This window comes from Pelophylax lessonae (assembly GCF_965119305.1).
Source record: "Pelophylax lessonae genome assembly, chromosome: 13".
Classification (NCBI taxonomy): Eukaryota; Metazoa; Chordata; class Amphibia; order Anura; family Ranidae; genus Pelophylax; species Pelophylax lessonae.
Genome location: NC_138780.1, coordinates 147,392,020 through 147,411,087, shown reverse-complemented (window position 1 = coordinate 147,411,087; position 19,068 = coordinate 147,392,020). Strand labels below are relative to the sequence as shown.

General features: G+C 40.8%; 1 protein-coding gene across 3 annotated transcripts in view; it reads right to left on the bottom strand.

Moving 5' to 3' along the window:
• Positions 1 to 19,068, bottom strand: part of SYT16 (synaptotagmin 16) — a 149,525-nt gene that overhangs the window by 74,403 nt on the left and 56,054 nt on the right. For all 3 annotated transcript variants that reach the window (XM_082242623.1, XM_082242621.1, XM_082242622.1), the window contains exon 2: positions 8,895 to 9,074. In XM_082242623.1, the coding sequence (XP_082098749.1) occupies positions 8,895 to 9,074 (180 nt within the window). The remainder of the gene's footprint in view (positions 1 to 8,894; positions 9,075 to 19,068) is intronic.

Genomic DNA, 19,068 nt, shown 5'->3' with positions numbered 1-19,068 from the left:
AAATAAGCATTAGGTAATATGATAAAGAAGGGTGCGCTAATCCTTGGTGTATTGTGGCAGCACCTAGAGCTCCTAGAACATTCATAGAAATAAGCATGACAGGTCCTCTTTATTGAGAGATTTGGGGTCAAAAAGACCCTAGATCTCTCATTTACCTTTCAAAGCAAAAAAGAAAAGACATTTTTTTTTAACCTTTTAAGGCCATGAGGCGGACTTGACGTCAGGCGTCGCTCCGATCCTTCAAGGGCATAGAGTCGACTGGGGACCATCTTGGCCTCATTCAACTTCCTGCCCATCCTTCCAGCAGATCAGATCGCTTCTGCAGATCTCTCCGGTAAATGGGGGAAACGAACACGAAGCAGCGGGAGGGGGGTACCTCTCCTACCGCCTCTAAAAGTATTCACGTGGTGAATCTGCAAATGAGACCACTTTTATTTTGCAGACAATTGCCCACAGAACAAGAAAATACCAGGGTTATGGCAGCTAGCTGCTACCATAACAACGGTAGTTAGCATAAAATGAATGATGTAAATGTACTGTGGGCGATCGTCAAGTGGCTAAAACGATCAATACTTCCTGCTGACACCACGAAATGTGGAAGAGAGTTCCACATCCTTATTGTCCTGACAGTGAAAAACTCCCTATGCAACTTAAGGTTAAACCGCTTCTACTCCAGTCTCTATGTGTGGCCCCGTGTCTTCTTACACTCCCTGAGACTGAATAGTTTGCTGGGTTCACTATTGGCTGCAAACCTGGGGGAATTCATGCCATTGATAGCACCATTGGAGTCTTAAGGCGATCCGGATAGCCGGGCTACAGACAAGTGGGATATAGATATCTCTAATACACTACAAGAACTACTTTGAACTGGTTCCTTACCTTGGTGAAGTGCACAGTGGCTGTGGGTAATAGCTCTCCCCCAGGTTGATCTACACAACGATTCTGCCGTTACATTGATATGTGTGCTTATGGTTATCCCCCATGTCTGCCGAGGGGGAGTACCTTTGGGTTCCCTTACTGGTGCTGCTATTTGTTGGCAGTTGATCTTTGTGATGATAGTAGCAAATTCCTCCCAAAGAAGCAGTAGCCACCGCAAAACATGTAGAGGATTTGCTATACATCAAGAATGAATTACATCCATGTTCTTAGGATTCATCTAAGGATACCATATTACCAGCAACACCAACACAACAACATAAATGGTATTGCAGACATAGTTTATTTTATGTCTTTGGATATGTTGTCCTTTAACCAATTTTTGTATAAATAAAATGTAAACTTTTTTTTTTTTTTTATACACAATTTGCGCTACTTTTTGGGTACCGAGAGTCAATTTTCCTTATACTAGGGGTCTGATGAGGGTATTTCCTGGCCATATCAATACTGTTATTATTAGGATGATGACACCCCCTATTTGGTAGAGTCCTAATTCTTTTGAGGCATACACTTATTGGGATCACCATTAAGATATTTATGTATCGCTGTTTTATTTCCTCTCAAGCATCTCTTTCCCACGGAGAATAAGTTTAGTGCTTGCAGCCGTTTCTCGTAATTGAGGTCCTCCAGTCCCCTTATTAATTTTATTGCCCTTCTCTGGACTTTCTCCAGGTCCAGCACATCCCTTTTGAGGATAGGGATTACTCCAGATGTGACCAAACCAGAGTTTTATAAAGTGGCAGGATTATTGTTTTATCTCTGGAGTGGATTCCTTTTTAATGCATGCTAATATTCTTCTAGCTTTGCTTGCTGCAGCTTTACATTGTATGCTATTGCTTAGTCTATCTTCTACTAGGACCTCCAGATCCTTGTCCATCCTGCAATCCCCCAAAGCTTCTCCCCCTAGTAAGTAACTTGCGTTTATATTTTCAACCCCCAAGTGCATTACTTTAATTTTTTCAACGTTAAACCTAATTTGCCATCTAGTTGCCCACTCCATTCATTTATTCCTTCTTGTAAGGTTGTACTTGGGAGATTTTGTTCTACCTGAATTGTTGCACCTAGAACTGCTGAAAATTGAATAAAAATATTGAAATCTGGAGTATGCTGGCCGTGGACACACTTTTCTACTAAGGCTGTGGCTGCATTCCAAAGAAAACAAACTGTATAAATTTGAACACCTTTTCTTTTGATTAGCCTGGAATGTATTTAGCAGGTATAAACCGTAAGTTTACTTGGGCTTTTTTGAGATGAGCAGCCAGGAATAGGCTGAAGCTCACATTTTACATGAAAAGTTAAGCTCTAAATCAGGCATGTCCAACCTGCGGCCCGGAACCCCAGGCAATGCGGCCCACTGCCCCCTGACAATTTTTTTTTTTTGCTGGGGAGGAAGGAAGTCGGTCGGGGGCATGGCCACAGCGGCTTCCAACTAACGGCAGGCAGAGGCTGCCTCAGAGGGAAGGGGGGGGGGGATGTGAGCATGGGCAGTGATTCTGACTCCTACCACCATGACCACTTCAAATCACTAAAGTGGTCATGGTGGTTAGAGTGTTCATTTATTATCTCAGAAGAACTAAACCTCTGTATACTGATTCCATTTCATTTGATCATTCTCTAGTTGTGTTAAATTAGTGGGGGGGGGGGGTGGGGGTGCGGCTGCGCGGGGAGGGCACGGTGGCATTTTATTACTTATATACCTTAACTATAGTATATATTTTATATGCAGCCCAAGAAAATTTCTCTACACTCAACGTGGCCCAGAGAAGCCAAAAGGTTGGACACCTATGCTCTAAATGCTGGACAATCTGACATGGGGGGGTTACCCTTAAGGTGGTATGCATTTTTTTTATCACATGCTTAGTTTTACTTTCCAAGTTTACTTTAAAATAGAACAACTGGTGTGTCTTCAATTGTAAATTTAGACACAAATGTATGTGCAGTAGACTACGCCTCTGCTCCTAAGCAATATTCTCATTAATACACTTAAAGTATAACTGTAGCCAAAACTTTTTTTTTTTCTTGAGGGTTGGATAGAGTAGGAGAGAATTAGACCCCTCTTAGATTTCATTGCTGTCCCCAATTGTAAAATCAAACCTTGCTGTTTTTTTCTTGTGGACCAAAAAGTGAAGGAGAATTTAACATTTTACAAAAGTCACTGGAAAATAAATTGAAGGGAAATATCTTCTATTGGGGACACTTGTTCTGGTGACATCTATCAAAGGTGACAGGTTACACTCATTTTGAAAGGGAATGATATAAATAATTCCGGTATGGCCTCTGTGGACAGAAGTGTAGAGGAATGTTCTTAGGGGGTCACAAACAGAAAGAAAAACCTGACAGAAGTTCTAACCCTTGTCACACACTACAAAAAAAAATAAATATTTTGGTCGGGTTACATTTTAACCTTGGTTTTGGAGTCTAGAATTTAAGTTGTTGCCAAGCTTTTAGTTTTGCTGGCTCATACCTCTAAATAACATCTTCAATATCGGTAATATGTTCCTGATAGTTCTTTAACAAAAGCTATAATTTATTTAAGGTCATACATACCCTCTAAACCAGACTGATGACAGGTCTAGGTATTTTACTAGTGTATAACATGCCAAGCTAAGGCTGTGGGTTGATTTACTAAACTGGAGAGTGCAAAACCTGGTTCAGCTGTGCATAAAAGCGAATCAGCTCCAAGTTTTTTTGTCAAAGCTTAATTGAACAAGCCAAAGTTAGAAGTTGATTGGCTACCATGCACAGCTGCACCAGATTTTGCGCTCTCTAGTTTTAGTAAATCACCTCCTATGTGTCAGTTTTAGGAGCATTAAAAGAATATATATATATAGACTCACTGTCTCTGAAGAAATGTAAGGAATAAGGAGATATTCAGATGTAAAGGACATCAAGAAAGGAAGACACAACAGAGACATCAAGAGTCCCAGAATTTGGAAAGAAACTAAATACAAGTGACATACATGTTAGTAACATTAGGATTCAGACAGAAGCAAAGAATTCTCACTTTGATGTTTGCTGTTAGATACAAACACATGTACAGAAGATACATCACAAACAAATGGGAAAGAAGGAAGCCAAACAAGCACTGACAAGGTCTTTATTTGGTAGAATATAAAATTACACAGATATTTATTTTTTACTGCCATGTTATTTTATGACCATTTACATAGACTACCTGGTCATTTAAACGTCTAACCAAACTATCACGAAGAGCTGAATTACAAGTTGGATTTACAACACCAGTATAGTACATTTGGTGGAAGAAACTATTTTGTGCAATATTTTTCATTACAGAACTGTGACTTGTCTTATTTTTATAGTAAATATAATTTATAAAGTATACATAGTAAAGGTGCTGCCTCCCACTTAACATTTTTAAAAATATGAAACAGCACTCTGTACTCCTTACACTTGTGGTCATTGGGAAGAATTACCCCCTAACAGATAGCAAAAATTATCAACGGTGTCAGTGGGAACTTATCTGAGAGGCGGAAACTGCTCCCTGCTCAAGGAACCCCTAGCAACCTCTGAAGGAACCCAAGGGTTCTATGGAACACTGGTTGAGAAACCCTGCCCTAATCCAAAAACAGAGGCAGTTCAGTCTACGAACCTTGCTTTGGGCACTGGTTAAAATCCTTTGGGGGAGGGGGGATTATGGTATGGGGTTGGGCTTGGCCACTTATGCCCCATACACACGCGACAAGAGTTGGCCGTGAATTTTCGGCCAACGTCCGATCGGCCGTTTTTTGGCTTGTTAGTATGATGCTTCCAACAACCGACTCCGACTTTTCGGGCGAAAAAAATCTGGTGTGCATGCTATAAAATTTTTGTTGGCCGTCACCACAACGGCCGATTTTCCGTCAGTCAGTACAGATTTCGGCAGACAAAAATCTGATGAGCAAGACTGGGCATGCTCAGAGATGAAAAAACACACGGAAAGTAAACCATCACATGACATCACTTCTGAAGTCGATTTTTGTTGGCCGAGAAAATTTGTGTGCAGTCTAGAGCACATTTCAACCAACACAACAACACTGGACAAAAGTCAGCCGATCGGTCGGCCGATAATCGTTGCGTGTGTACGAGGCATTAGTTCCAGTGAAGGGAACTCTTAAGGCGTCAGCATACCAAGACATTTTGGACAATATCATGTTCCCAACTTATGGGAACAGTTTGGGGATGGCCCCTTCCTGTTACAACATGACTGCGCACCAGTGCACAAAGCAAGGTCCATAAAGACATGGATGAGCAAATTTGGGGTGGAGGAACCTGACTGACCTGCACAGAGTCCTGACCTCAACCCGATAGAACACCTTTAGGATGTATTAGAGTGGAGATTGCGAGCCAGGCCTTCTTGTCCCACCTCAGTGTCTGACCTCACAAAGGCACTTTTGGAAGAATGGTCAAACATTCCCATAGACACACTCCTAAACCTTGTGGACAGCCTTCCCAGAAGAGTTAAAGCAGTTATAGCTGCAAAGGGTGGGCCAACTCAATATTGAACCCTACAGACTAAGACTGGGATGCCATTAAAGTTCATGTGCGTGTAAAGGCAGGTGTCGCAAATACTTTTGACAATAATGTTCAAAGCCACTGACTCAAAGTATTGCAGCTAGAGGATCTGAATGACAGCCAGTCAACTAGCATTTCCAAAATGACAAACCAACAATGACAACTTCCATATTTTTCCCGGGAATGGTTTCCTTTAAAAATTATCATTACATATGCTTTCTCCTTCAGATACAGAAACAGTGAAATAACACACAGCAGGTAATTAGCTGATCATTTCAAAGAGTTCTAATTATAATTAAGTTAATTATAGCCACGTAACAAGTTCCTCAATTAGAGCAGGGTCTCTAATCACACACTCCTACATCTATGTGAGATCATTTTTTTCCTAATAGAGTAGCTATGCTAGATGGCAACTCAGCACACAGATTTAGGGTGTCTACACATCCGGACCTCTCACTGAGAAGGACAAGGACTGCTAGGAATCATTGCATGGGTAGTAAAAAGCTTATTTAGTTGGAACATCCCTGACTGCCCTGCCACTGCAGCAACAACTCCTGTCTGATCAGGCATTCAAGCTGAAGCATTGTTAAACTGGCCATACACAGTCAGATTTTTTACATTCAGATCGGATGGAGAACAAATCTCCCACTGCTGCTATTATATTCTGACAGCCGGCTCCAGTGACTGTCAGAATACCAGAACAGTGGCTACATCTAAGTGGATGCAGCTGCTGTTCGCACCCAGAAATTTTCTGTCCCGGTCCTTCAATTTTTGAATCAAAGGATTTCAGGTGGGAGGTTGCAACAGGGCCACGCACTGAGCATGTTTCGTCCTGTTCATCAGCAACAGGTCCAAATTCAAATAGTGTATGGCCAGCTTTAGTGAGCACAATACAGGGGGTGGGGAGCGGTGATGGGTACGTTTACACAGTATATCTAGAGGGGTGGGCTGGGTGTCCCTTTAAGGTGACATCAACTGTTTGCTAGCTTAAAAGTTTAAAAGTGGAGACTTTGAGAAAATATTTGCTTTCTCTAGCCATATTACAACCAAAAAGCCTAATATTTTGACAACCTGCATTTTGAATCTATTTAGTTAGCTGTTGAATGGTATCTCTTTCGATCCAAACGTTTTGTCTTCATTGATGACTTTCATTGGTTACAAACTGCTTCAGCTACTTTCACTGTCAGGATGGGAAGTAAGCAAAAATCTTCTCAATAGGTACACCAAGGGCAATAAAAACATGAGAGAGGCTCTAATCCTTCCTTATTCAACTAAAAAACAAAAATTGGCTCTGTAGCTTTTAAATGAAAAGCAGCTTTTCTCCCATCACTCATTTCCTCTCATAAGCAGTCACTCACAGGGATTGATTTACTAAAACCGGAGAGTGCAAATTCTGGTGCAGCTGTGCATGGTAGCCAATCAGCTTCTGACTTCAGCTTGTTCAATTAAGCTTTTACAGTAAGGCCCCTTTTACACTGTCCATTTTTCTCAGCGGGGGATCGATCCTCCGATCCCCCGCTGGCAGCTCCGTCTCCACTCTGTGTGTGGAGACGGAGCTGTAAGGTCCCTGCTGTCCTCTATGGGGGAATCGGATGAGAATTGACCGCCTGTCCATTCTCATCCGATCCAATCCGCTGGACGGATGGAAAATAGGGTTTCCATCCGTCCGGATTTCACGGACAGGATCGGATCGGATGGCAGCGGGTGTCAGCGGACATGTCTCTGCTGACATCCACTGCCCCATAGAGATGCATTGGGCATCCATTCAGATCCACCTGAAAAACTGACAGGCGGATCTGAACGGTCCGCATGTGTGAAAGGGGCCTAAGATCTGGAAGCTGATTGGTTTCTACACAAAGATGCACCAGAGTTTGCACTCTCCAGTTTTAATAAATCAACCCCACAGTGTCACTGTTGTGCAATCCTGCAATGGTCCTCATTCAGGTTAGAAGATGCCCACTACCATCGAATCCACTACTCATGGGCCCAGGCTGTCATGGACACACCACTTGGGGGTGGGTCATCCTGTTGGCCTGAGCTCACAACACTCCTGAACAGAATAGACCTCACATGTCAATATATGGGAACAATGCTGAAACTAGATCTTTTAGCACCCAAGGCAAAAAGACAAAATTCTCCCCCTGTTTATAAGCTGTGAGCTACCTACTGCACTTTTGTGCCCCCTCCTGATGAAGGCAGCCATCTCTTCTGCCTACAACCCAGCCCTGACCTATATGAGCACCAATCAGTGAAGTAGAAAGGAACACCCACCACCACCCCATGAAAAGAGAAAGTACCCATGGCATCATGTTTCATTAGAGAGAAGGTTCACTTTGGGCAAAAAATAAATAAATAAAACGTCAGCAGCTGCAAAATACTGTACCTGCTGATTTTTAATAAATGGACACATACCTGTCCAAGGATCCATCGTCGTCCTCACCTGGGCTAGTTTTTCACTAGCCTTTGGGTTCCTGGCGCTGGCATCCTAACTGTGGGAAGCCAGCTATGCAGCTTCTAGCTTCACAGCTGGCTGCCCACTGCACATGGGCAAGGCGTGCTGTGCTTTGTGAATGGTCCCGCAGTCTTCTGGGACCTATGACATGTCCCAGAAGGCTGTGGGGTGGAAGGAGGTAAGGAGGACTTCCGCTCGGATCCCCTTCCCCACCAAAAAAAAAAAAACATGCCAAATATGGGGGAGGAGGGGAGGAGGACTTAAAGTGGAACTTCCCCTTTTGGGTGGAGTTTTGCTTTATGATATATATATATATATGCCATTTTTGTTTTGCCTAAATGCATCGTGGAGTAAATCATTGTTATATGTTTTCTGCATCACTTTATTTCTATTTTCATAATTTTCTAATCGGCATGTTGAAAAATACTTCTCCTTTGCATTAGCAATACATTGAATCACATTTTATAAAGTAAAATACTTATTAGCATTACAGTAGCGCTCACTGTGCTACCAAATGTCATTGTTATAGGAGTTACACCAGCAAGAGCATTGCAAATCTCCATTTGCATAAGCATGTGGAAACTACGTCAAATACCTAACTCAGTACAGAGTTCATAACTGAGAAAGAATCCTCAAGGTATGTTCCAGGAAAAAAACACAAAAGAATCACCATAACAGTGAACAATAGTATATTACAGTACCAGGACACACAAAAGCACAATTAGACAATATCAGAACAGTTACATATAGCTGAGAAGAAAATGACATTTATCAGAAAGCATGCAGTGAGATGTAGTATCCTAATATGTTCACGTAAGGGACTTGCTATAAATAGTTATCTGATAAGATAATTTTAGCATCCTCAGTTGACATGCCAAAATAAACATCCCGCTCTCTGCCTACAATAGATTTGATGTCTTCTACAGATTTATAGAGATTGTGGTAGACACTAAGACAATAAACATTTTTCAGTTATGGTGATAGCAATACTTACCAAGTCCTTGCAGAACCCCAGATCTCTCTTTTGGGCGCTTTCTTCTCCCACGTTGGTCTAAACATGGGAGATCACCAATATTTTCGAAACACAGCTTTTTATTTATGAAGAGGAAGAGAATTGCCAGGAGTACAACGAAGACGCCCACCGCAGACAGGAATCCAATGGCCTCCGGGGTTACTAAAAAAGAGAGAAATTGCTTTGAGGTAGCAGTAGGAAGCAACCAGCTAATTATTTGAAGCAGATCTAAACCTAATCACTGAAATTTCTTATAAACTGTGCTATGTTTAAATCTTCAGTTTTCAATAAAGACTAATTGGTGGCCCTACCATGAACGTCCTTGCTTAGATATTTTCTATTATTGGATAATGATCCCCTTGTTCCTCTTTCTGTTATTGTCCTAAATTGACACTCTGTCACATGAGCTACAAAACAATGCATGGGGCAGATACAAGATCAGTCCCCTGGCAGAAAGAGAAAGAGCAGCAGTGGCCAGTCTTTGTTACAGGAAGCTCCTTTACAGAGGCAATGTTTCATACTGGATTTGGAAGGAATACACAAGACTCAAGGAAGAACACATGTGAATCTTGTATTTGCTATCTTAAAGTAGAATTATAGGCAATTTTTCTTTTTTTTTTTTTTTGGATAGAGCGCGGGAGGGTTATAACAGTTAAAAGTAGAAGGAACAAGCAGCACAAAAAAATCCCTAAAACACCAAAAGCAGCTAAACCAGAGTCAAAATACCAAATCCCAGCAAATAAAAAATACACAACACCAGTGCAGTGCTAAAAAAACAAATAAATAAATAACAAAATTTAAAAGAATTGATGGAGAGCAAGACACACGAGCTCCCAAAGTAGTGAAAAGATGTGCATCTAAGTATTTTCTTGAAGGTGGCTCCATGCAGAACCTCCACCACAGGAAATAATAGCAGCTCACCTCACTGAATGGACCCCTGAATCGAAAGATGAGGTTTGCTCGTGGCAGGTGATCCAAATCTGTGCCACATCCCTAATAAAGTTAACACAGGAAAAATTCCCCTGGGTTCGGGATTTTTTAGGCACACAAATATGAATGCAGAGATTTATGCAAAAGTTATAAAGTTTATTAACGTGTAGAACATATAAGTGTAAAAAAGCATAAAAACATTACAGGCATTTGAATATCATCAAGAACATAACCATAACCATAAGATGACAGGAACCAAATACCCAATATATTTCGGAAAATCAAGTTTCCTTCTTCAGGGGAGGTTCAAACAATAGGAAGTGTTCTAACAATGGAAAATAACAAAAATAAAGTTATATCTTTGTACAGTGTATAGATATACATACATACATACTACAACATAAGGTCATTAGTAAGTACTACATAGGTATATTGTTACTATCTGTTTGTAAAGAGATTTTTTTGTATATCTATTTTGAGATGAACAACAAAGTAGAACACTTACATGGTTGGTCTTGTGATAGATATAAAGCCTGTAGGGTGGCTAAAAACACAGCTGCTTCACCTCAGATGTGGGTTCACTATCATAAACAGATATATCCCAATGGTTCAACCAAATCACTATAGTTGAATGGAACGCAGGATGATTCCGTATGCAGGCCCCCTGTCTCCAAACACAATGTGGCCACCTGAAGTCCCAAAAGGAGGCCGTGGTGCCAGGAGGCTGACCGTATGGACCAATGGACCCTGTGGGGCGTCCGCGGTCCGGGAAGCCCCACAGGCCCTATGCCAGCTGATGACAATTGGACCCATTGGAAGGTACTATATAAATCCATTCATTACACTCACTATTTCTCTGCTGTTTTGCTTTGCGCTGGTTGATCCCCAGGTGTGGCATTCATCATCCCATCATCATACAGGTAGTACTACCTCCTTATATCTTTCCCTGAGACATATTGGATTTTATCCCTTCGATAGTCCAATTGTCTGACCTTGGAGTCATTTATAACAAACCTACCTCACAAATAACATATTCCTCCCATATCATATATCTCCTTTCTCTAGTTGGTCCATACGGTCAGCCTCCTGGCACCACGGCCTCCTTTTGGGACTTCAGGTGGCCACATTGTGTTTGGAGACAGGGGGCCTGCATACGGAATCATCCTGCGTTCCATTCAACTATAGTGATTTGGTTGAACCATTGGGATATATCTGTTTATGATAGTGAACCCACATCTGAGGTGAAGCAGCTGTGTTTTTAGCCACCCTACAGGCTTTATATCTATCACAAGACCAACCATGTAAGTGTTCTACTTTGTTGTTCATCTCAAAATAGATATACAAAAAAATCTCTTTACAAACAGATAGTAACAATATACCTATGTAGTACTTACTAATGACCTTATGTTGTAGTATGTATGTATGTATATCTATACACTGTACAAAGATATAACTTTATTTTTGTTATTTTCCATTGTTAGAACACTTCCTATTGTTTGAACCTCCCCTGAAGAAGGAAACTTGATTTTCCAAAATATATTGGGTATTTGGTTCTTGTCATCTTATGGTTATGGTTATGTTCTTGATGATATTCAAATGCCTGTAATGTTTTTATGCTTTTTTACACTTATATGTTCTACACGTTAATAAACTTTATAACTTTTGCATAAATCTCTGCATTCATATTTGTGTGCCTGAATCGAAAGATGGGTCAAAAGCGCATTCCCCTACAGGGTGATTAATGCAATATCGCTTTGTGTGATCTCCTGTAGTAAATGGGAGGTCCAATGTGCTAGAGATCGATTAAGGGGCTGAGCGGTCTAGGATGGATGCACCAACCAATACCCTCCTCAGTGATGTCACAGACCGGAACTCCAACTCACATGGTACATGCAATAAAGAAAATATCTAGTGCTTTCTACAAGGACTAACTTTCTTTTTTAAGATAAAAGATTGCACTTACAAACACCGCATTGTGACCCAGTGCCCGGTAAACCAACGTTATGTACAGATGAATGGGCTGTTGACATCACATGACTCTTTTCCATATGCGTTATGTCCAAGGGGCGACTTTTTTAATTCATCTGCACATAATGTTGGTTTACCGGGCCCTGTGTCACACTGGGTTTTTACTATTGTGCCACATTGGGAGATTTCCCCTGACTTCCTCTCTATCTAATAGGTGGCAGACAGAGCAGGAAGTGAAGAGAATCTTATCAGTGAGGACGCAGTCAGCATTTGAAATCAGAGGAAACAAGTAAAAATAAAACTTGTAGAGCAATTGTTTAACTCAAATCAGAAGAGAACAAACAAGAAATGCAAGTGAATGGTTCTCAATAAAATCTATTTTATCTTTTTCAATGGTAAAAGTTTTATTGAGTTTAAGTACAAGTTGAAATTTGCCAGGATCTCCCCGCGGACACTGGGAGGTAGGGAAAGCCTGTATGTAAATACTGAGGATGAATCAAAGTTTTACATGCCCCTGTGTCACACAAAAAGAATCTCTTACTCTATGATCGGTCTGAGGTTGGAGGTTGGAGGCAAAGCTGAGCAGATTGGGAGCCCATCAGGTGTTTGATAACACACTGCGCTATGACCCTAGAGGTCTGGGAATTGAGGTGAGAGGCTAGCACATACTCTGGTGATGGAGTCACTTATGAAGTGGTGCAATAGTTTCATCCTTCACAGCACGGGTTTCCCTTAATCTTATGGCTTGGATTTGTGGCATTTAAAGGACTCTTCTTTACCTTCATTTTATGCTTGCACAGTATTTGTGATTTAATTGTTCAGTCAGGACTTTTTCACAATTATACAGTCTGAGTTTATATTTTACATTATATATATTTTCTATTGTAGCGCTGCACCCCTTTTGTATTTTATACCTGTCCCATCATGTCTGTATTAGAGGTCAGACTGCACTTCTGGTTCCTTTTTTATCACCTCTCCTTCCTGTTCCTGCCCCACCCAGGTCCTCACAGGAAGTCTATATTAACCAGTGCACTGCAGGTCTGCTTTGCTGTTCAACAGTATTAGTTTCCTGTTTCCTGTTTGCTGTGTGCTTGAACTACTCTTCTGTGTACCGACTTCGGCTTGTCTCTGACTATTCCTGTTTGCCTGTTACCCTGACCTTTGGCCTGTCCCTTGACTACCCTTGTCTGCCTGTTACCCCGACCTCGGCTTACCTATCACCATTCTGTGTGTCCTGAGTGGCTGCTTCCCTTCTCTCCCTACGGAGCGTGACCTGGGGGACCCCAGGGGCCGCAACCTGGGCCCAGCTACAGCCAAGTCCATCCTCACCACTAGAGGCTCTGGTGAACACCTGCTGGGTCTTAGATTCCGCGCCCTGGGGAATCTTGGGTTGACATTCCGGTCCATCCGCAGCAGTCTGCTATTGGGTTCACTACCTTGCGCTGCGCCCCTGCCTCCAACAGGGTGCAGTTGTCACCTGGCCACAGGTGATCTGACAGAAAGGGTGATTTTCCATCTCCATCTGACAAAATTTTGGACATCATTAGGTGCACAGCTCAGCATTTCTCACAATAAGTATAAAATGGTTAATAAACCTGAGCGCATGTAATGAAAGCAGATGCCAAAAAATCTGTCTGCCTTGGAAGGTGCCATAAACATGGCCATAAAAATCAGCACCTTAGCATGCATTCCTGATGCTCACCAATGGTCAAAAATGTACTGAGCCAAATTTTTCAGTATTATAGTCATCGAGGGTGTGTAGATAGAAATCAGGTGGATCTTAGTTTTTACTCCTATTCACAATGGCCAAGTAGTGGTCTGTTTCATCTTGCCAACAGAGAGGTATCGAGAATATGAAGGATTTACAGCACAACAGGACTGTGGAAAATGTCCTTCTTAGTTTAATAAATGACACAGGATACAGATCCTATGTGTTTCCCACTTTCAAGCTCTTTTTCAAAGAATACCCCCACAAATGGGAGCAGCTTCCCCCCACTCAACAAAACCCAAGTCCATGTGGGGAGTTTACCAGCAAGCACCAGGTACACTGTAGTACCATGGCACTGTGTGTGTCCAAGCCCTCATCCTGATGATCCCCACAGAATGAGGTCTATAGATGAGATGACTATGAATAGCTCATGTAACCACACCTAATGGGAGACCTGCAAAATACATAACACTTTTATACTGTACATTCCAGTAGCAAGTGTAGGAAAGACAGCAAACCAATGTATGTTAGGAAAAGGAAACTTGGTGATTTTGAAAAATCTTTAATAGAATTTAAATTGATGGCAACTCCTTATTCAGACTAGGTCTACAGAAGACTGGGATGATGTTAGTATCTCCAGCAATTAACAGTATAAAAAAAAAAAAAAAAACCTGCGCCTAACCAAAAAAATGTACAGTAAACCCCCCTCCATTGCGGGGGTTACGTTCCGGACCCAGCCGCGAAAAGTGAAAATCCGCGAAATTGAAAAACCCTATTAAAATGCATTGAAGGCATGTTTTTTTTACTGTCACTGTACTTGTAAAAGCATTTTAAGGTCTTTAAACACACTTTTAAAACAATAGAAACTAATTTAAACACATAAAAGATACTGACAGACATAGCAAGAGCTATGGAAAACCCAAAAATATTTCATTTTTAATGTTTTTTTATAGTAAAATAACATTACAAAAAAAACGCAATATAACGGGACCGCAAAAACTGAACCGCGATGGAGCGGGGGTTTACTGTATTGAAATTATTTAAAAAATGATTTAGAATATACTATCGGGGCGGACTGTGATTTGAAATAGCACCACATGTATGGTAAATAGAGTGCACAGAGGTGGACTGTCATATATGCACTCTTTATACTTTTAATGCATACTTTTTTGTATTTGTATGCACTTAATAACTGTAATATGAATTTGTGTGTTATGTGTTGAAGTATAGATTTGCACTATACTGATTATAGGCATGATAATAGTTGTTTGGTTGCGCTGTACACATTTTTTTTTTTGGTCCTAATAGCAATTAACAACAGGTTAATTTATCTGAAACCAAAAAAACTCCGCGCTCACCAAGTCCAATAAACAATGTGAAAATATCCTGTTGCCGCAAATCACTGTCGTGTATTCCAAATCGCACTAAAAGCCCCAAAAAATGTGGCGCAACAAAAAAATTAATAAAAACAAAAACTAAACAATTAATTAAAAAAAACTAAGATCCTAAATGGTAATAAATACCATAAAAATGTGATCAATTCATAATACAGTACATGTGACCTTTGTACTCTGAAAATAACTTACTGATTTCAGCAAGCTTGTAAATTCTTTTATAATTGTTTCATTTATACATAAATAGAACACCATTGCATTGTTAAACAAAACCTGATATGATCAATAAGCTCCTCCTACCATCCAGGTCAACAATCATGGAGGGGGCAAGCCCTATAAATACATAAACTTTTCACACAGTGGCATCCACCCTATAGATAAGGTCTTTCCCTGTGTTAATGCTATAATACACAAAATGGTCTGCAAGGTAATCAAATAAAACATAAGAGAGTGGAACAGCTGCCTTTTTGGTCTTGAACGTTCAATCATTGCCAAAGTTACTGGTGCCATATTGTGCAATGCCAACAGGTTCATTTATACAGTAAATTAAAGTGAACTTTCCACCTTAGAAAACGATCTAATAATGTAAGATACAATAAACCATGGTCTTGTTTTTAAACCATTAAAAACCATTGATTGTATGTTGGTTTGCTATGTGGGAACCCGAGCAGGCTCGCTCCCGAGCTGCTGCTCTGTGTGTCCATTCTGGCCCGCCACTGCTCCCTCCTCATTGGCTCACTGGCTGTGATTGACAGTGGCTCCCGCTGTTGTTTCAGCCAATTGCTCTCACTGCTGTCTCAGCCAATGAGGGGGAAGAGACCCAGAAGAGCCGCTGCTCTCATGCACATCTCTTGCACATCGAGATGGGGCTCAGGTAAGGGTTGCCACCTCATCCCTTTAAAACCGAACACATAATAATTACACAGGTTCTGTGGCTGATTAAAGTGGTAATTAAATTCACTTAGTGCCATATGTGCAATAAATTAGCCCCAGAACCTGTGTACCTAATATGTGTTTGGTTTTAAAGGAATAGGGTGGCAACCCGAGGCTCAGGTTAGGGTTGCCACCTCATCCTGTTAAAATCAAACACATATTAAAGGGAACCTTCAGTCATTTTTTCATCTTTCCATCTATTAAATCTTCTGCCCTTGTTGTTTTAACTTTGGATAGTAAAACATTTTTTCTTTTCTGCTAGTAAATACCTTATACAGCCCACTTCCTCTTTCTTGGCAGGTAATTACTCTAGGCTAATTACATCATGCACAGCTCTCTTTCTCACACTCATGAGAGTTTGCCAGCAAGCGATGAGTCATAGAAGAGCCAAGGAGAGCTGACGAGCTGGAGGGGGCTGGATATGGGCGGATATAACAGGAGACTGCAGAGATCAATGAGTATTCATCAAGAAAGGAGTAATGTGCAGGCAAGCAGTGTGTGTCTGTCTGAATATACAGTATATGTTTGTGTTAGGGTTGCCACCTCATCCCTTTAAACCTGGACACACATTAATTACACAGGTTCTGTGGCTGATTAAGGTGGTAATTAAACTCACTTAGTGTCTTATGTGCATTATATTAGCCTCAGAACCTGTGTAATTAATATGTGTCCTGGTTTAAAGGGATGAGGTGGCAACCCCAGTGTGCGTGTGAGTATATATTGTGTGTGTGTGTGTGTCTGTATAAATCCAGGAAGTGAACAGACAGCAGCTTCAGCTGCCCACAGTAAAAGTGGCTGGAGCCAGATTTAGTGGAGGGAAATTTCTGCAGCATATTTGGCAAGTACAGAATCACAACATATGTATATAAAATAATATGCAAAATGGTTGGAGAGAAGCTTCAGAATGGCAAATGATTTTATTACAAATTATATGAGCAGACTGCAGTTTTTCTTTAACCACTTGCCGACCGCCCGCCGCAGATATACTGCGGCAGGCTGGCTCAGCTGTGCGAACCGATGTATGGGTACGTCGGTTCGCGATTGCTCCCCGCTGATAGAGAACCACGGTCAGCTGTTGTAAACACAGCAGACCAATGTTCTCTCTGGAATGAACACAGAGCGCCTGTGCTCCTCCTATTTAGGATCACAGGTCTCTGTGTTGATTCCACAAGTCCATCCCCCATACAGTTAGAAAACACTCCTCTAGGCTCACACTTAACCTTTGATCAGCCATGGGTTAACCCCTTCCCTGCCAGTGTCATTATTACAGTAACAGTGCATATATTTAGCACTGATTACTGTAGTAATGTTACTGGTCCCCCCAAAAGTGTCAAAAATGTCAGTTAGGGGTCCGATCTGTCTGATGCAATGTTAAAGTCCCGCTAAAAATCACAGATTTGCGCCATTACTAGTAAAAAAAATGAATAAATAAAAATGACATAAATCTTTCCCCTAGTTTGCAGATGCGATAACTTGTGCGCAAACCAATCAAAATACGCTTATTGGGATTCTTTTTACCAAAAATATGTAGCAGAATACAAATTGGCCTAAAATGATGAAAACATTTTTATTTTTTTATTTTTTTTTGGGGGGGGGGATTTTTTTTAGTAGAAAGTGAAAAATGCTGTTTTATTTTTCAGAGTTGTCGCTCTTTTTTTGTTTATAGTGCAAAAAATAAAAATCGCAGAGGTGATCAAATACCACAAAAACAAAGCTCTATTTGTGGGGAAAAAAGGACATCAGTTTTATTTGGGTACAGTGTCGCACGATCGCGCAATTGTCCGTTAAAGTAACGCAGTGCCGAATCGCAAAAAAATGGCCTGGTGATTAAGGGGGCAAATCCTTCCGGTCCAGAAGTGGTTAAGTACCCAGGTTCTGAGGTGGATTAAGGTGATAACTGTATTCACTTGTTGCCTCGTCTGCATTAAATTAGCCTCAGAACCTGTGTATGTCCTATGTGTTCAGTTTTAAAGGGATGAGGTGGCAACCCTAGCTAAGGTAAGTATTAGGGAGGGCTGGGGGCTGCCTGCTGTACACAGATGGCTTTTTACCTCCATCCATAAAATGCATGAAGATAAAGAACCTTGAGCCTTCACAATCACTTTAAGCTCTGAGTAATGGTTTCCAGTTCGGACCTATTGCAGACATTTTCCATTTGGTCAATTTTGATGAATTGACTTGTGAAATTGCTTTGTATGTAACCAGTTGTATCATAATACATGATTATTCTTGTTGTCATCAACTGATCTGCATCTATGCCTGGCATTAGACTCAGTTCAAACAAGGAGATTCAGTATTTTAATAGTGAGAATGACAGTGAAAGGAGGCGACAGATTGCATCAGTGTCTGGTACACCCTAATGACATGGAAATGAAGACACATGAGAATATGTTTGCCTTGATGATCAACACCTACAGCCACTGCTGTTAATTTAAAAATACAATAAAAAAAGAAAAAAAAACCCTCACGTGTTACTTTATCATAACATCGAAGCCATTGAGAAGTATCATCCAAGCAAACTGCATTTTTTTTTATTTTTCCATGAATGTGAATATATAGGTAATTCTCTTCTGTTGGTCTGTGGTTTTCTAGGCCATGCTTGCAAAGTGACATGTTATGGGTGTCCTACCAAGTGTCCTGTGTTCACATTATGAGGGGTGTACAGAGAACTGACTTTCAATTTGACCGTCTCTCTAGGGCTATTTGGCTACTAATAACTGATGTATTAAAAAACTTTACTCTCTGAGAAAGGGAAAGGAAAGTGATATGGGTTCTTTCAGATGGGGGGCTGTAAAAATAGGTGGCTGAGTCATGGTTTTAGCACCCTACCAGCCACCCACCTGAACTGGCTACAGCTACTACTACAGCCAAGGGTTTAGAGCAGAGCAATTGTCATACAAAAGAAGTAGAATGCAATTCCTCCCCAAATTGAATTATACTGAATTAAATTGAATTGTAAGTAAACTTAGGGCACAATTCCCATTGTAATTATTTATTTTTAATATATTTACATATATTTAGAAATCTATTCCCCATCTTCTATTAAACAATAATAACCTATTTATACAGTATGTCAAATAAAATATATATGAACACATTAGTTTATTAAGCTTTATTAAGGCATATTATATAAAAACAGGTCAGTCTCAGGACTAAGTGAAACATTTAAGGGCTGGCAGCTCTCTCAGGACAGGCCCCATGACACAGATCTGTACTCACTGTA